This window comes from Pelodiscus sinensis, chromosome 20 (assembly GCF_052426305.1).
Source record: "Pelodiscus sinensis isolate ZL-2025 chromosome 20, ASM5242630v1, whole genome shotgun sequence".
Taxonomy (NCBI): Eukaryota; Metazoa; Chordata; order Testudines; family Trionychidae; genus Pelodiscus; species Pelodiscus sinensis.
Window position 1 is genome coordinate 8,776,363 of NC_143071.1, and position 23,099 is coordinate 8,799,461.

Below are 23,099 nucleotides of genomic sequence, written 5' to 3' on the forward strand. Positions count from 1 at the left end.
TACCAAGTAACAGCTTACTCTTTCTATGTGTACACTTAAGACAGAGGACCACATCCAGGTACCATTTTTACCCCCTTCTGTGCCTCTCGACTCCAGCATGTCAGGCCAGGGCCGGTCCCTCAATTCCTAGGAAAGACGAAAATACGAGGTGGGCGTCCCCATAGAACCTCGGGAGGTCAAACACCTAACCCGACCAGCAGGTAGAGGGTAGAATGACACTCAAAGTGAGTGTGTGCTGGGCCCATCTTTTATAATCATGGGGTCACGTATTTCTCTTTCTTATCTTAATTGCCAATTGATGCTGGTCTGTCTGCTGTGAGACCAGTTCTTACAAGGGAGTTGTGAACTTAATTTACACTTGTAAGAGAGATTTGAGATGATTAAATTTTGAAGTACAGGACATTGTTTTCTCAGTGGGAAATTCCTCTTCCTGGGACTGTGTGTGTTCGAATCAACATAGATGCCAGCCGCAGCCTCGAGGCCAGCTTATTGACTTAGCTACTCTCTATCCACATATTTGTGTTTCAGCTTCTCAGGATCAGATGAGCCAGCATAGACTATGCTGATATTATTGCTTCTTCTCTGCCCTGTGCTTTAGAGAGGCAAATAAGATGGATAATATGGAGGCAGGCTGTCTGGCCACACCCTGGGGTATTTTTATGCACGTGCAAACCCATTGAATCATACGTTGAACATTGCTGGTTACCAGTTAACAAAGCATGTTGTGATATTTCTCTTCCTCTCATCCTGGATTGTGATCACAGGAACCATATGTTAAACCCTAGAAATTGTTTATTATTTCCAGTAGCAAATTCTGGCTCTTTGGCATGGACTACAGACACAGGTGTTAGTTGCCATCTCAGTGTATGACTTTGTGCAAAATATTAGACCATCCTAGCAGGAAAATTAAGGATAAAAAGGAGAAATACACTCAAAAACTGATACTGCAGCTGAATGTGTCTTTAATTAATGAGTTGTACCCATTGGTTTGTGAGATATACGTTAAAAGAATCTCAATGTGCCTTAATGTAGTAGGGCAAAATGTCAACTAGCGTCAATAAAAATCTTCAGAGGGCTAGCCAAGTTAGTCTGTAACTGGAAAAACTTAAAATTGTCTAGAAGCATCTTAAAGATTAACAAAACATATAGATAGCATCATGAGTATTCATGTTATATGAAGCTGATAGAGAAGCTGTAAATTGTTCTTAAGTGCCCATTGTTTGGTTTTTTAAATGATTAGATGTGGAAGGCAGTGCGCTAGCCAGGTAATGTCTTTATTTATACCTTTGTAATGGTCTCAAACCTCTAAATGAAGTTAAGTTTCAATTCTTCCCTGTGTATTTGGCTTGTGGAATTGGCCTGAAACAATACAGTGACTTTGAGATCCATTAATGAGTGTCTGGGCAGGCTAAAGTGTTCTCCACCAGGTTTCTGTGTGTTGCCTTTTTGGATATCTGATTTGTGTCCATTCTTTCCCGAAGAGACTGTCCAGTTTGGCCAATATACATGGCAGAGGGACATTGCTGGCATTTGATGGCGTAGATTGCATTAGTAGATGTGCAGTTAAATGAACCTCTGATATGGTGGCTGATGTGGTTGGGTTCAGTGATGACATTGTTTGTGTAGATGGGTTTGGGTAAACTACATCTTTTTTTTTTCCCCCCGGAAAAAGCTATGCAAAATGCGCTCCATATTTTGTGTAGCTTTTTCTGATTCTTTTGTTGGAAGAGGCTTTTCTGACATTTGGCCCATCTAGGCTGCGCAAAATGTTGGGGAAAAACCCTCGTTAGGAAGCCGCCTTATTCCTCGTGGAATGAGGAATAAGGGGGCTTCTGAAACAGCGTGTTTGCTATTCCGCAAAAAAACGGAAGAGCAAACGCGTTCCCTGGTCATGGAACAGTTCTTCTGGGATACCAGGTATCCTGGAAAAACTGCATAGTCTAGCTGTACCCAATGTGTGGACAGAGATGGCATCAGAGCTGGTTGCAAGGGTGGGTTCCTGGATGATTATGATGGAGGTAAAACAAAAAAAGTAGTCATGTAGCACTTTAAAGACTAACGAGATAGTTTATTAAGTGATGAGCTTTCGTGGGACAGACCCACTTCATCTGTGTGTGTGAGAGTGTGAGATTATCTATCTATCTATCTATCTATCTATCTATCTATCTATCTATCTATCTATCTATCTATCTATCTATCTATCTATCTATCTATCTATCTATCTATCTATCTATCTATCTATCTATCTATCTATCTATCTATCTATCTATCTATCTATCAGACTAACACGGCTACCTCTCTGTTACTGTGTTGGAGGTGTGCTGTGTGGTTACTGGAAAGAATTTGTTTGAGGTTAAGGGGTAGTCTGTAGGTGAAGATTGGCCTTTCCCCTCAAGACCTGTCAGAATGAGGGGTCATAGATTGTTGATAATGCATTGGTAATAATTGTTGATAATAAAAATCTTGATTGAGTGAAGTACAGAAAGTACCTCCAATATTTTTCCTACCAAGAAAAAATGCAGTAGCTTTCTCTTTTTTGGTATTTTTGATTAACTCGATCATTAATCAGTAGTAAGGTAAATGTGTTATAAGTACAGTGTATCCAACATAAATTGCACACCGTTTTCTCTGACCTGTCACAACAAAGTTCCATTTTGATACAGTTTTAATGGAGGATTTTTGAAAGAACAAAATCTTGTACAGCATGAAATATACAGAATTCAGTGTTTCTTTGTCACAGTAGGAAATGATTAGAGGTTGTAATATGTTGTGTATTGATTTGATGAGAACAGACCTGCCAGTCTTTTAGAGAATGCGTTTGAAATTTGTGTTTCTAATTCAGAAACTGACAGTTATTCTTGTTCTTTACTGAAATGAGTTATAAAAAACTCACATGGAGTGTGCATAATTATTTGTATTTCTATTTTAGAATAGGATCACTGATTTCTTTAGATGTTATGAGACGTCATGTATATTTATCCATCACTTACTATGTTGTTCCATTCATCCCTCTTTTTCTTTATTTAGAAAGAAATTCAAGCATTAAGCTCCACAATTTATTTTACCGTGGCTGAAGAGCTATTTTTTCTGGCCTAAGGACTTAAAGCAATCAGGCAACTTTATAATTGATGTTTACATTTTCGTTCAGACATTTTAAAACTAAAGACTGTATACGTAGGTGGGAGTTCATCTGAGGAGGAAGAATAACCTTGCAGATATAATGTAAGACTGCAATTCAGGAGTCCCTGGATTCTCCTCCTGACTCTGTTGTAATCTCCTGTTTATAACATAGCCGCTGGTACCGCACACAGCGGGGGGCTGCTGTACAAGTACAGATCTCCACTGAAGTCTGTGGGTTTCTGGATAGGAGTAGCAATACGCTTGTAGGAATCACAATGTAAGATTCATATCTGAATCTCTCTCTGCCTTAGTTTCTTCTTCTGTATAATGAGGAGAACATTGCCTACTACACACAGGTGTTGCGGATGCTTTACTTTTGTTCATGCCAGCTTTTTGTGTTCAGTTACTCTAAAGTTACTTCGTTTTTTCTTCATATTTGGAGAAAATATGGCCTTGTACTTTTTCTGTACCCGTTCTTGCTACCTCTCATAATTGTTGCCAATATTCCTGTTGTAGCTTCTAAGACCACTATTTTTGCTGCTCATCCCTATGTGTAAAATAGCTGCATTTCACATGTCCCTCCTGCCAAACGCTAAATTATTACTTCATTACAAGGTAAGACAGAAAGATAAGCCTAGCTGTGTATGAATAGACACTTATTCAGTCATATATCTTCATTTATAACCTAGGCAGTCAGCTTCTATTGTCTTTAAAGAGAATTAGTCTCTAGGTAAATGCTTCTTCAGTGAAGTTCATTTCATTATGAAGGTTCCACTTCAAGAGAAATGGGATACACACTAGTCAACATATGCAAGAACACACACAGCTACTAATAGGAGAAGCCTACGCCAGCTGACCAGTAGCAGAAAAATGTTGCAGTGAGCAATCACAATCCTTAGTTGTGTAATTATCTCTCTCCTTTTTATGAAAGCAACCATAGGCGTTATCCATTACATTCACTCTAAACAAAGTAAAAACATGATGAAAAACCATTGCACTATACATACAATACAACAGCATCTGAAATCTTGGATTTATTAGATGTAATTTGCCTTGTAAAGTGCACTAAGAATTCCTCCCCCCCCCCCCCCCCCCAAATGCCAGAAACTCAGCATTATGGAAGACCTGAAGGAAAGTGTTTGATTATCTTTACTAACCAGTAGGAGTTATTCTAGTCTCAGTTAAAATATGTTGTTTTTTGCAGTACTTTTTTTCTTGCAGTATTTCTATTACCTGACAGAAAAGGAATCTCTTAGTCAAGTGACTCTTTGGGCTGTGTTCTATCATCTGTTCTTGCATAGAGTTTCCACAGTTATTAATTGGACTTACATGGAAGAAGGCTCATTTCAGCAAAGCACAGAACACATGCTCAGGTCCTGTCCCAAGGTGGGATGGATGTAAATGTTTCAATTCATTGTTGGGTTAGCGTGGGCATATTCTGTGTCCTAAACCTCTGGGCTGTGTCTACATTGGCACAATCTTGCGCAAAAGCAGCTGCTTTTGTGCAAAAACTTGCTGCCTGTCTACACTGGCCCTGAGTTCTTGCACAAGTACGCTGACATTCTAATGTATGAAATCAGTGCTTCTTGCGCAAGAACTATGATGGTCCCGCTAAGGAAGAAGCCCTCTTGTGCAACTGTTCTTACGCAAGAGGCCAGTGTAGACAGGCAACATGAATTTCTTGCGCAAGAAAGCCCTATGGTTAAAATGGCCATCAGAGCTTTCTTGCGCAAGAGAGCATCTACACTGGCAAGGATGCTCTTGGGCAAAAGCACATCTTTTGTGCAAAAGCACATGCCAGTGTAGACGCTCTCTTCTGGAAGAGTTTTTGCGCAAGAACTCTTCCGCAAAAGAGTTCTTGCACAAGACCATGCCAATATAGGCGTAGCCCCAGTGTTAATTTTCTACTTTCCATTTTGAATGTGCCTGTTCAGCAAGTAATAAGAAGATAGGGCAGTACTGTATTAACCAAAATTGATAGAGTTCTATTATGTTGTTCTTAAGCCACTTGAGTTACTGTCATAGATATAACTAACAAAGTGCTTGATTAAAAATCGTCATAATTCAGGTGTAATGAGACTCTGTATACCAGAACAAGCATTATGCTTGGCTCTGGACAGGTCTTTTAAATTTGGTGTTAATTAGTTGGATGTTACAGATGAAGAAGACCAAGTCAGCTGAGCTGTTTGCTCTCTAAGTTTATGTGGTAGTCCTTCTATTGGAGATAGTAACACAGTTCCTCGTGTAGAGCTGAATCTGTTTTATGGAGCTATAATCTATAGTAAACTCTCATGTGTGTATTTTTTCAAGTGTAGCCTGTTTTAACCCATTTACAATATTAATGAAGGCATATCCTCTAACTCCGAAGTTCCCTAACTTTTTTTTTTACTTCCTAGCCCCTTCTACCAACTGCCCATGTACCCCCGCCCTTCTCATCACTGATACTTTGTGTGTTCTTAACACCACCTCCCCTTAACCATCTGTCCATATTTCTCTGTTACATACAGATACAGTGCGTCGTATACAGTTGGGGGAACGGGGGGAAGGAAACCTTGACTACCTTCTGAGCTCAGTTAGACTGGACAGTTGCTGAGCAACTGAACCTGTGCTGTATTGTGATGGGAGGTGAGAGCTTTGTGCTTTAGCCTATCTGTAGATCTGTGGTGTTCTTGCTACATCTTGAAGTAAATTAGTTAAATTAGTTTTACATAAATAAATGCTCACCACATTTTATAATTTATATAAATACAAATTCCCACAGAACTTTAAAACATTGCTTTGAATAGCCTATTTTGAAAATGCAGCAAGTAAAACCTACTCTTATAAGTTTCTCCCATGTTCCCCTCCCCCAGAAATGTGCTGTACACATACCACAGTTCGGGAACCCCATTCTAAAGAATAGTTATGTTCTTTGAGGATCTGCCCTTATCCTCATTGACTTTTTTCTTGATCTATGGTACTACAGTTGTTGTGCAGTAGCAGCTACGAGAGCATGTTATGGAAAAACATGAAAGAACACCTGCAAATATGAGGCAAGTCAGTCACATCGATGTTTAGAGTTGTCTCAGATTTTCTCATCTACGCCTTATAAAGATGTGTATGAAGTTAGGGTCTGGTTTTTAAGGATGACAGAATACATCTAATTATTCATCGTTATTCTATATGTGCACATGATCTTATTTGATTTGTTACTTGAGCTGATTTATTTTTGAACATTAAATACATAGATGGTTAAGCTAGATGCTTGAACTACAGTAGTATTCTTCCATTATAATCAAAGAACAACATAAATATGGATGGAGATTAAAAAGTAGTGTGTTGTATTTGAGCTCAGCCTTCCTGCTCTCTATTTCTGGACTGTAGTTCACAATCTGGTTGAGGCTTTGGATATTACTTCTGCTTGCTTAGCCTTGAGTTTGCTTTTTTAACATGCTCTCCCTAATGAATCCTTGATTAAGGTAGGGCCCACCTTCAAGGCTACAGTTGCTAGAATTAAAGGTGGCTCACCAACAACACCACTTTTCCAGACATGAAGAAGAACACAGGAAACTATTTTTTCATAATTTTTTGACAAAAATATGACAGAAAATTTCAACAAAGGCTTTCTAAGGCATGTGAACTCTGTGTACTTTAAGTACTGTGGATGAAAGAGTTCAAACCTTGTTCCTTTAAAAAAAAAACTCATAAAAAGAACTGGTGAGTGTAATTCATTATTTATCTACAGCAGTGGTTCCCAAACTTTTCGGCATCACGCCCCCTTTTTGATTTTTGAGAAACCTTTTTTTGCTGAGCAAAAAAAAAAAAAGGAACTGACCGGGGCCGAAAAACTAAGTGGGGGAAGGGCCCTCTCTTTGGGAACCCATGATCTACTGCAGGATGGCTAAAATGTGAGCAGATGCCATAATTGCCAAGTATCCTGTAAAGAAATCTAAAACTCAACTTGAAGACTGTGAATTTAAACTTCTCTGAGCTTATTGTGTTTTACAATATTTGTTGTAAGGAATATTTGAAATATTACAATACATACAAACTATCTACAGTATTCTGATTTAGTATCCAGTAGTGTTTTTATTTTTCTTCAGATAGCATCTTCACAGGATCTTTTCTCTGGGTATGTCTACACTTGCACTGTCTTTCGAGAGAGGGATGCAAATGAAGACATTTGAAATTGCAAAAGAAGCTGGGATTTAAATATCCCACACTTCATTTGCATATTCGTGTTATGGCGCTATTTCAAATAACAGATGCTTTTAAGATGCAATTATTTTGAGAGAAAACCCTTCTCTCAAAATAACTGGTAAAATTCATATGAGGAATAAGGCTTATTTTGAGAGAAGGTTTTTCTCTCGACATAACCATGTTTTCACAGCATCTGTTGTTTCAAAATAGCGCTGTTTTGAAATAGCACCATAACACAATTATGTAAATGAAGCATGGGATATTTAAATCCTAGCTTCATTTGCAATTTCGAATGTCTTCATTTGCATCCCTCCCTCAAAAGAGGGTGCAAGTGTAGACATACTCTCTATCTTCTAGTACATTAAATTAAGTTTTTCTCCTGAAGTTATACAACTTTCTTACTTCAGTGCAAGGGGAATTAGATGTACAACTTCTGCTATCTTTCATCATTGTAGTAGGGTATACTGGCATATTGTGTATATACTGTACATTATGTGGCAGAAAGTGATTTAATGATTATTTTTTCCTTTCAACCCTGATTCCCTGAATTTCAGTCTAGCAGTTGATGGCCAATAAGACCATTTCTTTTAGAGAGAGACTAGTTTTTGCCTTTGAGGAGGGAACTAGACCCAGATACTGAAGTGCAGTCTGACAGCTGATACGTCAGTGAACTGGAATTGTTAGTTTCCTATTTGGTAGTACTAGTGAACAAGAAGTTTTCTGTTTGTGACTCATGTCAGGTAACCTTTGCTACACCTCCATACACTGATGACACACGTTGTTACAGAAATAAACTAGTGTTAGAAATGTGTTTCCACATGGTCACCAGTATTTTCATTGGCATTTCCCTGTGGTTGTTTTAAATAGTATCATATGTTAGTCATTTTCTAATGGATAGTCCTATACAGTAACTCCTTTGAAACACGTATAACTATACAATGACTGTCTTCACTAATGTTGAGTTCTACTGTTAACTGAGTTAATATATTGCCCATCACCAAATCACTATAAGGGGAACTGATACCTCTTAAATATGTAAGGAACACATATCAGAAGTTGAAATATATCTTGCTGACTGAATCAAAGGCAAGCCAGAGTGGCAGAAAGTATAGTAGGGTGATTGAAATGACTATTGGCCCAGAGCCATTTCCTGTGGATGTCCTGTCGAACAGGCTGGGCAGCTCTGAGAGAAGTGGGTTTCGGATAGGTGAAGCGGGCTAGGCAGGAGGTATATATGCAGAGAGAACCATTCCATATCCCTTGTTGATTCTGTCAATTTCACACACCTACTAGTTACACAAGATACTTTTTCTCTTTGACAGCTGCCAACAGATTGATTTTTTTCATGGTATCAAGGTGCATAGGCAGCTCAGAGAGCAATATCCTTGACCTATTTTCTTTATGTAAATTATATGTAATTTTTCAAGGGCTTATTCTGCATAAATCTCTGCTCTCAACTCTCTCCTGTGTTTTTACATTGCAGGTTGCTATTGGGTGTATGTAAGTTGGGGGTAAGCAAATATCGGCCTGTGGGCCAGATTCTGTCTGCCAGGGTTAGTGCCAGGTGGGTCCCTGCTGCTGTTTTACATGCATGGCTGCAGGTCCCGTTGGCCATGCCCCTCCAATGGAAGCTGTGGGAAGCATTGTCCTGGTACGTGCCACTTCCCATTCATAAAATGTATGGCCAGTCAGGATTTGAAAATCTCATCACAGACATACTGATATGATCCTGGTTGATTTTATGCCTGTCTGTCTCTCAGTACCAGCAGTAAAATGCACAAATATGTGTAAGGAATAGGTTTTTTTGAGAGGGCAAAATAATGTACATCACACATTGCAAGAGCTTTTCTTTCCAGTTTATTTAAATTAAATCCGGTTACACTCATTCTTCGTGGTGAAAATATGTTTTGATATTCGATGACAGGTGTGAGCAGGTAGCAGAGGATTTACTTCATTTCAGCCTGCAATATTACACCTTTCACTTAGCACTGCTTAATGCTATCAGGATTAATACAGTTTTCCCAATGCCTTTCTACTGTCTCTTTGAAAAGAGGAGTTAATTTTCCATGTAGAGTATTTTTGATTAATCTCTGCCAAGGTTAGTGCAAAATTCAATAATCTTCCAAATAGAAGCCATTGCTTGAAAATTAGTTTGTCATGTTTTCCCTGATTGGGTCATGTTTGCTACTAAAATGTTATAGCCAAAGGTGCTTCCGGTGAGAAATTATTAAAGGTTAACTTTGAGCTAAACGTTAACAGGGTAAGAAAATTACAGCATTCGTATGTTTCTAAGTAAGTAAAAATGTATTCTTGTTTCTGCTTTCTAAAAATTATGGGATTCATAACCCTTAAAATATTATAAACAGACAAACATCCCTAATTTTTATTTATTTTTAGTTTTCATTATGCTTTACGTATCTAATTAATTAAAAATACCAAACCCACATTACATATGGGTAAGAAGAGAGATAAGTACAAAATTTAAGTAAAGAGTTGGGTGGAGACAGGAATAGAATCTAGGAGTAAGACCAATCTTTTGCTTCAGCCGCTTGATAATTTGCTGTAATGGCTAGTGGGCGTAGAATCCTAACAGTTTACTAGAAGAGCATTGGCAAGGGTCATATTTTCCTTAATATATGTACATAATCCCACATTGTATGCACTTTCAATTTAATGGGGAACATGAGAAGAATCACCATGTCAAGAGTGTGACTATCACTATATATAAATATCCTTCTGATCAATAATTCTGTTTAGAGAACAAAACTTCAGATACGTGAAATAACGAAAGTAAGCATTGGATGTTAAGCATTTTAGTGGTAATCTTCTTGTTTTATCCATACCTTTTCTGTTAACAATATATTTTAACTTCTTTTCGTATAATACAGCTGTTAGTGCATAAAGACATGAGTTGATGAGTGTTCTGATTTCCTCAGTAACAAGCCAGTCCTACTAAAATGTTCTTCTGCTCTTGAAACAGTGTCAACTTTGTTGCCGGAAGTATGATACAGAGTTTTGAGCAATATGGAGGCTCAACACTAAACACTTGATCATATGTAACAGCTTTGAGTGCTTAAGTGAAATCTGATATGATACATCTCAGCAGAACTACCAGCTGTTTTTCCTGTTTTTCTTTAAGGTTTTTTAAAATTGCAAGTCTTTTGCATGTCAGGACATCTGTATCACTTTCTATCTAAAACATGTTCAAAATTCATGCCCAGAAATCTGATTCTGGGCTTGATTTATCTGAGTGTGTTATTGAATGAGGATTTCAAAATAGGCCCAAAATGGGATCCCTTTTATTACAGATCCAGACCTGTAAGCACTCACAGGATCATGTTCTAAGGGAGTTAAATGAGCAGCTTTTGATAAATAATATTCACTTCATGTGATACGCAAACTGGCAGCTCCTACATATTTAGAATTAAGAGGAGTTCCTAGGATTTAGCGTGAGGGAATTTTTAATCAGCTTTTCCATTGCTTGAGGATTCCTTTGTGGTTTTTCACTTCCTTCTGGCACTAAACCACATTTTTTTTAATAGACGAATTGACAGGCACAATCTGGAGCAGCAATGGCCAACCTAGCTTAGTAAGCAGGCTGCATGAGTGAACCTCCTTCATCTCAGTGGGCTGCAGGATTGTCGTAACCAAGACAGTCTCCCAGGAGAGGGTAGTAAGCTGTGCTTATATTACTAGAATTTGCAAGGCGTGCCCCATGAACCGTAGCAGCGCATTGATTGGATGCAGAGGGAGTGCATTCTCACAATGTTGTGAGTAACCAGCATACACCATGCTTCCCATGCCCTTCCTTTAAGTGTGTGTCACTTTTTGTGGTACCAGTAGGGAGAAAAACTATGTGAACGAAAACCAGCATTCGCTGGTAAACCCTGTGTGTTGGCGACTGTAAACGAAATGTCTTGTGGGCCACATATAAAACCCCAGCGGGCTGCAGGTTGCCCACTACAAATCTAGAGCTCATTGAAAGATGATTATTTTCAGGAGGAAATTTTCTATGACCAAATACCTGATACTACTGCTGCCATTAAACAATAAGCACAGTGCCATTTACTACCAGACAATGGATTCCCCCTTAAAATACAACAGGATGTAAGATTAGAACAAAATCCAGTGACCTCTTTACTTCTGGATATGACAAGGGTTGACATATGGGAGCCCAGATATTATTGGGAAGTGCAGCATCCACATTGTTAAAGACAACAGGTGAATATTTAATAGGAAGGATGCTTCTATTCAGTGCCTTAAGGAAAATGTCCAAGCCCCATTCAGTCATAGAAAAATGATACTGTTGTAACATGACAAAAAACAGTGGTCTATATCTAATATGATACCTTAAGTGAAATAGATTGTACCCTTTTTATGCATTTTCAAGTTTGCTACATTGTCAGACCGTGGAATCTATTTTCAAAGGTTATTTATTTCACATTTTATTTGCTATACACATGCAATTAGAAAGCTGAGTAATGACTGAAGTGCTCACACATGAATTCTCAATTACTATTTTAGAATATGTGGAAGAGATCATCATAAAAGGCTCTGCCTTCTGAATGATTTTATCTGAGTTGCTTCTGTTCACACACATGTGCATACCCCTTTTCCTCATTTAGTGAATGTAACCAGACCTTCTCTTAGGCAGTAGTGTGGGTAATGCATTTGCTTTGAACTCATGGCTTTATAAATGTGTTGTACCATTTTATATTTTAAGCTGCCACAAGGCTACGGCACAGATAGTTTGAAGTCCTGCAGTGTAGTAGAAGATTAGACGCACAAATATAGCAGCATTCCCTGAAGATCTAGTGAGCTAGAAATCCAAATGCTAGCCCAGAATGGGAAATATGTTTTACCATGGTAACATGAATCTTTTGTGACATTTTGCCAAACAAGAAACATAGGATTATAAAAAGGGAGAGTGTTAGAGTGATGGAAAATGCCTCCTGCCGTTTTCTAGCCTTAAAAGTTCCTGAGGTTTTTGTGTTTGCCCTCAATCAAGTAACTAGAATTTTTTTAATGGATTTCATATTAGGAGAGTTTCCATTTCAGCAGGAGCTTGATATTTATTTCTCTGCATTCGTACTCCGCCAACAAGGAGTCTTTTCTTGTAGGTGTGAAAATATAGAATAAAATGGCCAGAACAATGTTTTGCTGCTCAAAAGATGTAATTTATACTGTATGTGTTATTTTAAATATAGCACCACAGGCATTTTCTTAAGTTGGGCAGAAAACTACTATTAAATGAAATGTAAAAAATTGAATGATGCTTTAAATTATATATGCTTAAGTAATGGAGTGCCTTATAAGAATTTGTGAAAGCCAGTGTTAGTCAGATAATTTTATATCCTAGTTGATTTATTTTCTGTAGCATTTTACTGGTGAGAAATGAGAAACAATTTCTGCCTCATGCATAGACATTATTGTGTTTGTCAGTAGTTATTTCCTGGAGATAGCTGAGGACAGAACTTGACCCCAAGTTTGCCTACTAATGGCCTTTATGTTTTACTCATTGACATTAGGTGAGATTAAACAAGTAGTAATCCCATGGATGACTCATTTTTATGCTGTTTTATGATAAAAGTGGTTTAGCCTTTCCTAACACTGGTCACTATTATTAGGCTACATGGTTTAGGCCCTTATCCTGTAAATGATTTTACAAAACCTTAATGATTGTTTTCAGTGGGAATACTCATGATAGTCATATTAATTACATACATAAGTGTTTCAGGATAAGAGCTATCCAGTGTAATGGAACTATCTGGTAATCTCTAGTGTCACACTTTGATTATGCATCCATGAGTTTAAAAGTGGATAAAAGGTGTCCTATATGGGTAAACGAGCTTTCTAGTTATCTGATAACTAAGGCAGCCACTGTAGATCTGTAGAATAATCCTGTTCTGCCCAAATATTGGAATAGTCATTTAACAAATAAAAAAAGTAAAAATATGGTTACAGCATGTATATAATGAACTGTTGTATTTATATTTTATCATTTATATTTAAATCAGGAGTGCTTACCGCATATTCAGCCACTGTAATAATACAGTGAAATTGGATAAAATAATGGCATTAACTATATAATATGAAACTGTTCAGTCAAATAACATATGACTTCCATGGTTGCAAACTAAGTTAAATTCAGCAAATAATTTATCAACCAGATTTTAAGAATCAACATCAGACAGTAAGTATAAGGATAATTGTAAATATTTAATAGTTGATTATATGTACTAGTCAGAGGCAACATACATCTACAGATAAACTATATTGTACAACTATTTCCATCCTGCAACAACTATTTGACAATATTTGTTTTATAGTTTTAGTGTACTATTATAGGTACAGTAGGTTATTGATTCAGAACTCACTACAATAATTTCCTATATTTGCTTTTTCCTTATACTTGGTTTTATAATCTGCCAATCATAAATGTCATTTGTGACAGATGTTTAACACAAGATTTTTAAAAAGTGCCTCTCCAGTATCAGTCTTAGCAACAGATTTATTGACCTTAGCAACAGCAATAATGGGTAGCAAAATAATTTTATATATGATTATAAGATGGCATTTATTTCTATGCCTTCCTACTTAAAAACAGAGTGAAGAGTTAGGAATGGAACTTTATTTTAAATAGTTAGATATTATTATGCAATCCTTTTCCTTCAGAGAGACTGTGTGAGTCTATTCGTCAGATAACCTATTTGAAAAGTCACATTCTCATGACCCCATAGCACAAAATCCCATTGGCTATATCTTTAATAAATAACAAACAGATGTTCTCTGGAGAATTTTGAGTGTAGCTCAATCTAAACTGAAAGTGTTCACAAAATAAATATTGTACAGCACAGCCTGAAATATGAAATGAAAAGATGAGAAACACACACCAAGCAATCTAATATATTTAATCTTGAAATCATGGTGCATGTGTTTTAGTCTTCATATGTATCAAGTATTATCTGAAAAGTTGCAACAACTTTTACTAACAGCTTGGTTTAAGTGGCCATGTTACTTTTTCCTGTCTGTATGATAATACTCTACGTGTAAAATAACATGACCATCAGTATTAATTTAAAATGTACACAGAAGAAATATTTTTCTACAAGATATATCATGCAAATGGTGACAGAGGTAATGGATCCAGACACAGAAGTGATGTCAGATAGAGACACCGATGATTTTTAAGCAGCAGGTCACAGTGATTAAGGAGTGGTGTTTTCCACTCATCACCTGCACGCAGGCATTTAAGTAATGGCAGTGTGGATGTTGCTGGTTCCTGCCTCTCAGGAGTCTTGCTTAGAGTCTGCACACACGTACATGCCTGCGTGAACGTTCTCTCTCTCAGAGAGACAGAGGATGCAGAAGGATTGGGATTGGGACCTGCCGGGCCCTCAAGTTCTGACTTCAACCCAGAAGTTCTTCCTTCTCTCACAAGCTGGTGGCCCATCAGTATAATCCCAGGTCTTTTTGTCTCTCGGAACCATTCACTGTATCCTTTTAACTACACTGGAAACTAGCCATAAGTTGTGATGAAAGAAAGTCAAGTACCTCAGCATATTCCGAATTAACCACCTTGAAGTTGCTGTGAGGAAGATGGAAAAGTTCCCTAGGCCTTGACCATCTGGTGCCATGGGAGGAAAAAATTCCTTCTTGTTCCCCAAACAGGCAGTTGGCCACATCCACACCATCTGTCTCACCAGATTTTCAGTCCTAGGGCTGTGTGGGGCTCCTAGAACAGACCCCTGAGAGGCTGCATATGGATTCATGCTCCAGGGTAAATCCCTGGAGCTGGTGACCAGTCAACACATCTTTCTCCCACATAGACAAACTGGGGAAATGGTCTGAGGTCTGAACAAACTAGAGAAATGGTCTGAGGTAAATAGGATGAAGTTTAATAAGGACAAATGAAAAGTGTTCCACTTAGGAAGGAACAATCAGCTTCACACATACAGAATGGGAAGCAACTGTCTAGGAAGGAGTACTGCAGAAAGGAATCTAGGGGTCATAGTGAACCACAAGCTGAATATGAGCCTACAGTTTGATGCTGTTGCAAAAAAATCAGACATGATTCTGGGCTGCATCAACAGGAGTGTTGTGAACAACACACAAGAAGTCAATCTGCTGCTCTACTCTGCACTGATTAGGCTCAGTTGGAGTATTGTGTCCAGTGTGGGCACCACATTTCAAGAAAGATGTGGAGAAACTGGAGAAGGTCCAGAGAAAAAGCAATAAAAATGATTAAAGGTTTAGAGAACATGACCTATGAAGGAAAACTGAAAGAGTTGAGCTTGTTGAGTTTGGAAAGGAGAAGACTGAGAAGGGGACATGATAGTAATTTTCAAGTATCTAAAAGGGTATCACAAGGAGGAGGGAGAAAAATTGTTCTCCTTGGTCTCTGAGGATAGTACAAGAAGCAACGGGCTCAAACAAAGGGAGGTTTAGGCTGGACATTAGGGAAAAACTTCCTAACTGTCCAGTGGTTAAACACTGGAATAAATTGCCTAGGGAGGTTGTAGAAGCTCCATCTCTGGAGCTATTTAAGAGCAGGTTAGATAGACATCTGTCAGGGATGGTCTGGACAGTACTGGGTCCTGCCATGAGGGCAGGGGACTGGGCTCGATGACCACTCGAAGTCCCTTCCAGTTCTTTGATTCTTTAGACAATAGGTGTCACAGTAGCAGTGAGCACACTTGCAGTCCATTGGTGTTCAGTGTGTGGCCCACGTGACAATTTGTTTACCATTCCCCAAGCACAGGATTAACAGTATTACTGAAGTGACACACGTGTAAAACAAGCGCACGTTTGTGCGGATTGCACATAACAGTGTCTGTGAGAGCTGTGTACTCTCTCTGCATCTAATCAAAAGCACTGCTATGGTTCAGTTGGCACACCTGGCAATTTGTAGGTACAGGAGGCCCTCGTTTTGCAATGGCCCGAGTTATGACCCCCTGCACTTACAGCCTTTTCCCTAAGTGCAGAAGGGGCTTAAAATACCCCGACTTACGTCCTCAGCCCCGGATTTATGACAGCGTATGATGCCGGTTGTAAATGCGGTCTCGAGTTACAACGTCCTCGACTTGCGACGCAATCTCCGGATCCGATCAAGTCGCAAGTTGGGGGCAGCCTTACACAAGTGCAGTTAGCAAAACTGTCCTATATTGGGAGACCACTTTGGTTAAAACAGTCCTGAGGCCCACTCAGATGGAGGGCCAGTCATACAGCCTACTCACTAGCCTAATAGCCTGCAAGGGGGAGGAGGAGCTACCTGTTGTCTCCAGTTGAGTGCCACCTACTCTAGAGCTTGAGCTCTCCCCACTTCGCAGTAGCCTAGTCAACTACACCTACCTGTTGACGATGGCATTTACTGAGTGTAGCTATTTGCTCTGTTAAAGGTGTGGTTGCATGACAGTTAAGTATTCATGAATGTTTTAATGATGCTGGAAGGAGCGGGATTTGCATAATCCCTTTCTCCAAGGAGTTAGTCAGACAATGGGCAGAAACAAGAGTGATGCAGTTAATTTCAGATTGAGAATCATAGTTATTTTCAGCTGATCCACTTTCAAATAAAAAAGACTCTGTATGTCATTCAACAAAGATCACAGTACAGCCACACTCTTAGCTATATTTATAGAGGAGGGAAATTGTGCTTGCTAAACCTTTATATATCTGAGTCTGTGATGAATCACCATGGATGAATTTGGTCTTGGGCGATTATCAGAAAGTGATGACATAGTAGTACAATATTTTCTATATTGCATTTGGTGGTATGACTTTTGTGTAATGTTTTTGTGAGTGTGTGTGTGTGTGTATAAATACATAATTAATACAACATGTGCATTTAAAGAGTTATACGTATATTTATACTTTAGGGGCCTGACCCTAAAGATATTACAGAAATACAATCATTCAGTAATTTTATTTATATATCATGTGATTTATTGGATCTAATTATCAGTTCTCAGTACGCACAATTCCCACTGAAATTGTGGGCTCTTAGCATTTGTAAATCTATCTGGAATTATAGTACTGTATTAGTTTGAAATAAATGATCTCTGTGTATTCCATTTCACTAATCCTAAACAAGAAATCTTTTCTGAGAGGCCAGTGGCATTAAGATGTCTACTCACTATTAGGGATATAAAGAGTTAACTGGTTAACCAGTTACCCCGTAAGTATCAGCTTTACCAGCATGCTTACTAGGGAACCATTAACCAGCAGCCCAACTGGCCTGAAGTAGCACCCCATCTGTGGCATGACGGCCTGAGCCCAGCCTGTTTGGCAATCTGTAGGGGTTCACCCCGTGCGGAGAGGCTTACGTCCGCCCCCCTCAGTTGTCACTGTCGTTAGTGACCTAATGCGACTAGCTTCGCTCGGTTCCGTTCGGATCGGCTCAGCGGTTGGGGGAAGGGGGTCCGGGCCCGCCATCGCTCCGGACCCCGACCCAGGGCCCTAAGGTCAGGGAAAGATTCCCCACCTAGCGAGGGGGGTCGAGAACCCTAAACTCCCCCGCTCTCAGGGTCCGCGTCCCTGCCCTGGGCCACTTCTTCCCCCAGGTCCAATAGGCTCACCTGGGCTTCTCCTCCGATCCTGCCCAGGGCCTCCAATACTGGCGTCCGCTCACCGGTTCTTGGGGGGGGGGTGCGTCTCCTCGGCGTCCCCCCTAATGGCTGGCGCGCTGCGACCTTTTAAACTGCCCGCCCGTCGCAGGCAGATGACGTCACCCCCCTCGTCGGCCTCCGGCCCCTCCCCGGGCCGGCCTCCCCGTGACGTCAACGCCACGTCTGCTCGCCCCTGCCCCCTCTCAGCGCTGCCTGCTAGCCCCGGCACGTCACCCGGCCGGTGCGCCGGCCCCCCCGCTCGGGGACAACGGGCGGCTATCTGCGCCACTCCGGGGGGTGAGCCCTCCCCCCGCGATCGCGGCGTCCCGGCGGTTTCCGGGAGGGGCGGGGCTACCCCGCCACACAATCCCTCTGCCCATGGGATCCCGATTAACCAGTTTAACAATGTTTAATTAGTTAACTTTTTAAACAGGAATTTGCATCCCTGCTCATTATTGATTTCTTAGCTGGAAATTAGTCAGGAATAGCAGACTGAGTGAAATATTTAGCACATTGCAAATTAAAATAACCTCATTTTCCTTTATAATAATACAAATCTCAAATTTGCAATACTTCAACATTATCTTTGAGATCCTGATTTTACAGTAATTTTTTTTTCTGTGTTCAGATTAAATCACCTGAGCATCATAACAAACTTTCAAAACATGTTTCTCCTGCAAATACAATACATCTTTATTTAGAACTAGTAATGGTTATTAAGTATAATTAGTCACAATCTGTGAATAAACATATCTGGTATATGTCACATTCATCAAAGATTAAATTCTGTTTAGTATGCAGTCCTGCTGCTGTTAACATGTGTTTTAAGTGCAGATTGATAGCTGTACCAAATCTAGGGTCAGTGAACTCTCACATGGTTTGTGAATTTATTTAATCAATAAGTAAGCTGCCAATTCCTTCATCAGTTACAATAATTTATAGCAGTACATATGATGTGGCTTTCTTCTATGTGAAGCTCTGGTTTGCCATTTTATTAGGCATTTTACGTGAGAACCTATTTCTGCTTCCTGTTTAGGATCCCAGAAGCAAACACAAGTTTAAGATCCACACATATGGAAGCCCAACATTCTGCGACCATTGTGGATCATTGCTATATGGACTTCTACATCAAGGGATGAAATGTGACAGTAAGTAAGTTTTTCTAATGTTATTAAAATGGCCTTTTATATAATCAGTGAAACCATTAGGCACCAACCTTCCTCTTTCCTTGGTCTGGAAAAATTTTGTTTCAATTACAGTACCATATATTTTATAATGAATATTTCATTATTGAAGGCTCTTAGTACAACAATAAAAATCAGCCAACTCTTTTCCAGTGGGAAAAATTCTCTAAAAGTATGCTAATGCAAACCATTTTGGTTACAGGGGAGAGGGAAAAAGAAATCTATCAAATCTGATGCATCTGCAGTGTATTTGACATCACAGCCCTGAAGATCATTCTACTTGGGGTGGGAGAGATGAATCCATTGTGGAGATATTCGTGCAGCCTCATTTCTAGCAAAGGGTCCATATTTCATAGTCACCCCTACAACACCCATAATGGAATTTGTATGCCAAGAGCCAAAGTCATCATGGTGTGTAAAGGGGTGCCAAAAATAGAAAATGGTTTAAAAAGCATAGATATTAATTGTACTGTCAGAATGCTGCCATGCTTTGGTCTGGCCATTCTTTGCTATTGCCCCACTTCCCCAGACTCCTCAAATGCACTTCCTATAACCATTGCCTTGATGTCCTCTTCTCCAGCATCATCCCCCATCCCTTCCAAAATGGCTGCCTCCTGGTCCACTCAGTGTCGAAGTCAATAGTGACCACGTCATGGCCACATATTGCACCCTCTCGCCTGTCCCAATATTCCGTGATCTCTTGTGTGCTATTGACATGATCTGTTATCTCCTCGGAATCTTGTCTTCCCCTGAGATTCTTGTCTTCTCATTTCTTTTCATAGCTCCTGTACTGTTCCCAGAATATTTATTGTGGTGGTGAGGGAGGGGAGTGGAATCTCTCTAGCCCTCCAGTCCTGTAGCTTGTGTCTCTAACATTTCTTGCTTGATTTATTATCACTGATTTAACATGATTAATATTTGAATTCTGTATCTTCCATTCCAAACCTTCCACTCCCCCTTTTCTTTGTCATTGAGCAGATCATCACCCTTAACCTGTCACCAAGCCAGGTAACGTTCATATAATTTTTAGCTGCCTTCTCTCTAGATCACATATCCAGATCACATTTCCAAATCCTGGCATCTCTTCCTCCATTACATCTGCATGATCAACCTTTTCTCTCATTTTGTGTCTCTTCCCTCCATGCTAGTATAGAAATTGGCAAAAAATATTTACAGTTCTGTATTTACTTAATAAGCAAGTTGCCAATTTCTGTATTGGTTACAGTAATTTATAGCAAATATTCTAATATTTTGGATCGAGTCTTTATTCCACAGACTCTTTGTTTTGTCTGTTTTACATCCCATTAATAAGATATGTTTAGGTGACTGGAGATGAGATTGGTATTTTGTTGTTTTTAATTGTATTTTTAAAGAGAGACATTACATTTTGGTCAGTTAAAGTATTACAGTTAATCAAATGTTATACAATAAATTAGACATTCGTGCTTACTTTATGTATTTAGCATAAATATATGGATTTTTCACACATGCCGTCATTTTCTGAACCCTTTTTTTCCTGATATACAGCTTGCGACATGAATGTTCACAAACAATGTGTAATAAACGTCCCAAGTCTGTGTGGAATGGATCACACAGAAAAAAGAGGAAGGATTTTTCTGAAAGCTGAAGTCACTGGTGACAAACTGCAAGTCACAGGTAAAAAAAAAATGTTTTGGAAATTGGTAAAAAGAAGAATTTAATTTGCATTTTCCTGGGTTTTGTAATAACCAACAAGTTACATGTGCAGGAATTATTTGATGACTCTTTATTTGGAGTAAATGAAATCTAGGTCCATTAAAGAGAATAACAAAACACCCCATTAATATCAGTAAGTCAAGAATATCATTCATTATGTACTTTAGTCTAAGAAATATAGTTATTATTTAAAAACATATTTGTTTGAGACACATAGACAAGTTTCAAAGAAATAATAGTGGCTCTAAATTAAGTCAGGGACATTAACGTTAAAAATACTGTGAAATCGATTTTTTAGAAATCCAAAAGTTACTGAAGACAAAGCAAAAAACTGTTAAGATTTCTTCACTATCTAAAAAATTATTTCCTACAGTTCATGCAAAGTCAATTTGGATCTGGTTTCTAATACTCGTCCAAGCAAAACATAATTGTTTTAAAAAATGACATTCTGGGGGGAAAAGGCAGTGTGTTTTGTTGAAAATATTTTCTTAGACATTTAAAGTGCTATGTTTGCTTTTTTTCCCCAGCCCCAGATTGTTGGGAATATACTCAATTTATGCACCATGGAGGGGTTTAAAAAATGGTGTTTTGCAAGTTTGGACTAAAGTGTGCTGTCAAGTAGGCACATATTACTTTTGTTAAGTTCTGTGGAGATTCCTCATACATATAAGAGAATTGAATTTGGTTTTTAGTTGCTGAGACATTAACAAACAACATACACATCCTTTGCTCTGTAGATAAATTGTCTAATTTTTATAATTTAACTAGGCGTGACTAACAGTGTACATTAATCCTGAAGTGTTCACACCATGGTGACAAATGTTACAATTTGTTCCTATTTGAAGTAAATTCATTGGGTTCTCATGTCCGGAATACTATGTGCAGTTCTGATTAAAATGTATGTGCAGTAAGGGGCTGGTATGCCTGAGCCCTTTTCTCCTGTACCTCATAGCTAATAAAGATCATGATAATGAACCAATATGTAAAATAAATCTAAAACCAAATAAGTTGTTGTGCCCTCATTTTCCAGACAGTTCCATACATTAATAAAAACAGATGTCAGGACATTTAATTAAATTTACTGCGTTCATTGAAAACTATAGAATTTATTAAATGTGACATTATTTGGGAAGTACCTGCAGTGGTAAGCAGTAATAGAATCTTAGCCCCATTTTAAGTCAATAGGTATTTTTCCATTGACTTCAACAGGATCAGGATCTCTCCAGTGAAAGGATCTGTAAAGCAAGCATATAAGAAACATTTACAGTTAAAGCAGGCAATGGAAAAATTGGCCTTCAGAATATGAACTTTGTGACCCTTTGGGCTTTAAGAAGGTAGTGCTGGACCTTTCCTTATTGCTCTTTTGTGGTGATGTGATGGGGAATTAATTTCAGTTCTGAGGCCACCACAGTGCTGGAGGACTATAAGGATGTCTCCATTTTTCTCTGTTTCCTGGCTATAGCGAAGTATTAGTTATTGCTCTCCTCATATGTGGGTATTGAACATAGTCGTTGTCTCACCTTTGTCCTCATTGAGTGCCAAACTGTGCAGTCTATCAAAAATACTGTAAATGATAAAGGATATTGCCTTCAGTTTTCACTTTTCGTTATATTTCAGAATAAGAACACATTCTAGGATTTCTTGTCAGGCTGTTTATCATAACAATTTCTGAATTTTCAAGACTTTTACAGGACAATCAAGATTTTTCCCGTACATACATACATACCTACATCTCTTCTTCATTTTGGTACCGGACCACCTAAGATGATATTCTTTCAAATCTTTTAACAGACGCTAGACAGGAAAATAAGAAAAAGATAATGTAGAACTATAAAAGGTCAGAATAGAACCCATGTGATGACTAATTGTAGCTAACTTTTTCCACTGGATTCCCCACTGATGTAGGAGGAGTAAACTTGTCCAAGGTGCTGTTATTTAGTCAGTGTTACTTTTGCTAGTCAAGGCATTTCGTAAATGGTAATGCAGGATATCTAATTTTAACTGTACCATCTAGAAGAATTGATTTGAAAATTGTAACACTGAAGAATTTGAAAATCTGTATTAATTTAGGCCATTGATCAGAAGGATATTTAATCCTGTACCTAACTTTAAAGCCTTATTATAAAAATAAGTCAACATAGCACTTAAAATGCATGCTTCAATTTCATTGTCTCCAGTGGAACTTAAGCCCATATTTAATTGCTTTTCTGAATAGGGATGATTTTAAACTAAAGTTATTTTGAGGACTTCTTAAATACTGAACAAGGAGCAGTGATAACAAGTAGTTTTATTTCATAACACAGGTTGAGCTTCTCTA

General features: G+C 38.6%; 1 protein-coding gene across 2 annotated transcripts in view; it reads left to right on the forward strand.

Annotated features, from left to right (window-relative positions):
• The window catches only part of PRKCA (protein kinase C alpha), a 347,315-nt gene that overhangs the window by 224,267 nt on the left and 99,949 nt on the right, over positions 1-23,099 (forward strand). For both annotated transcript variants that reach the window (XM_075903949.2, XM_075903950.2), the window contains exons 4-5: positions 18,940-19,051; positions 20,615-20,743. In XM_075903949.2, the coding sequence (XP_075760064.1) occupies positions 18,940-19,051; positions 20,615-20,743 (241 nt within the window). The remainder of the gene's footprint in view (positions 1-18,939; positions 19,052-20,614; positions 20,744-23,099) is intronic.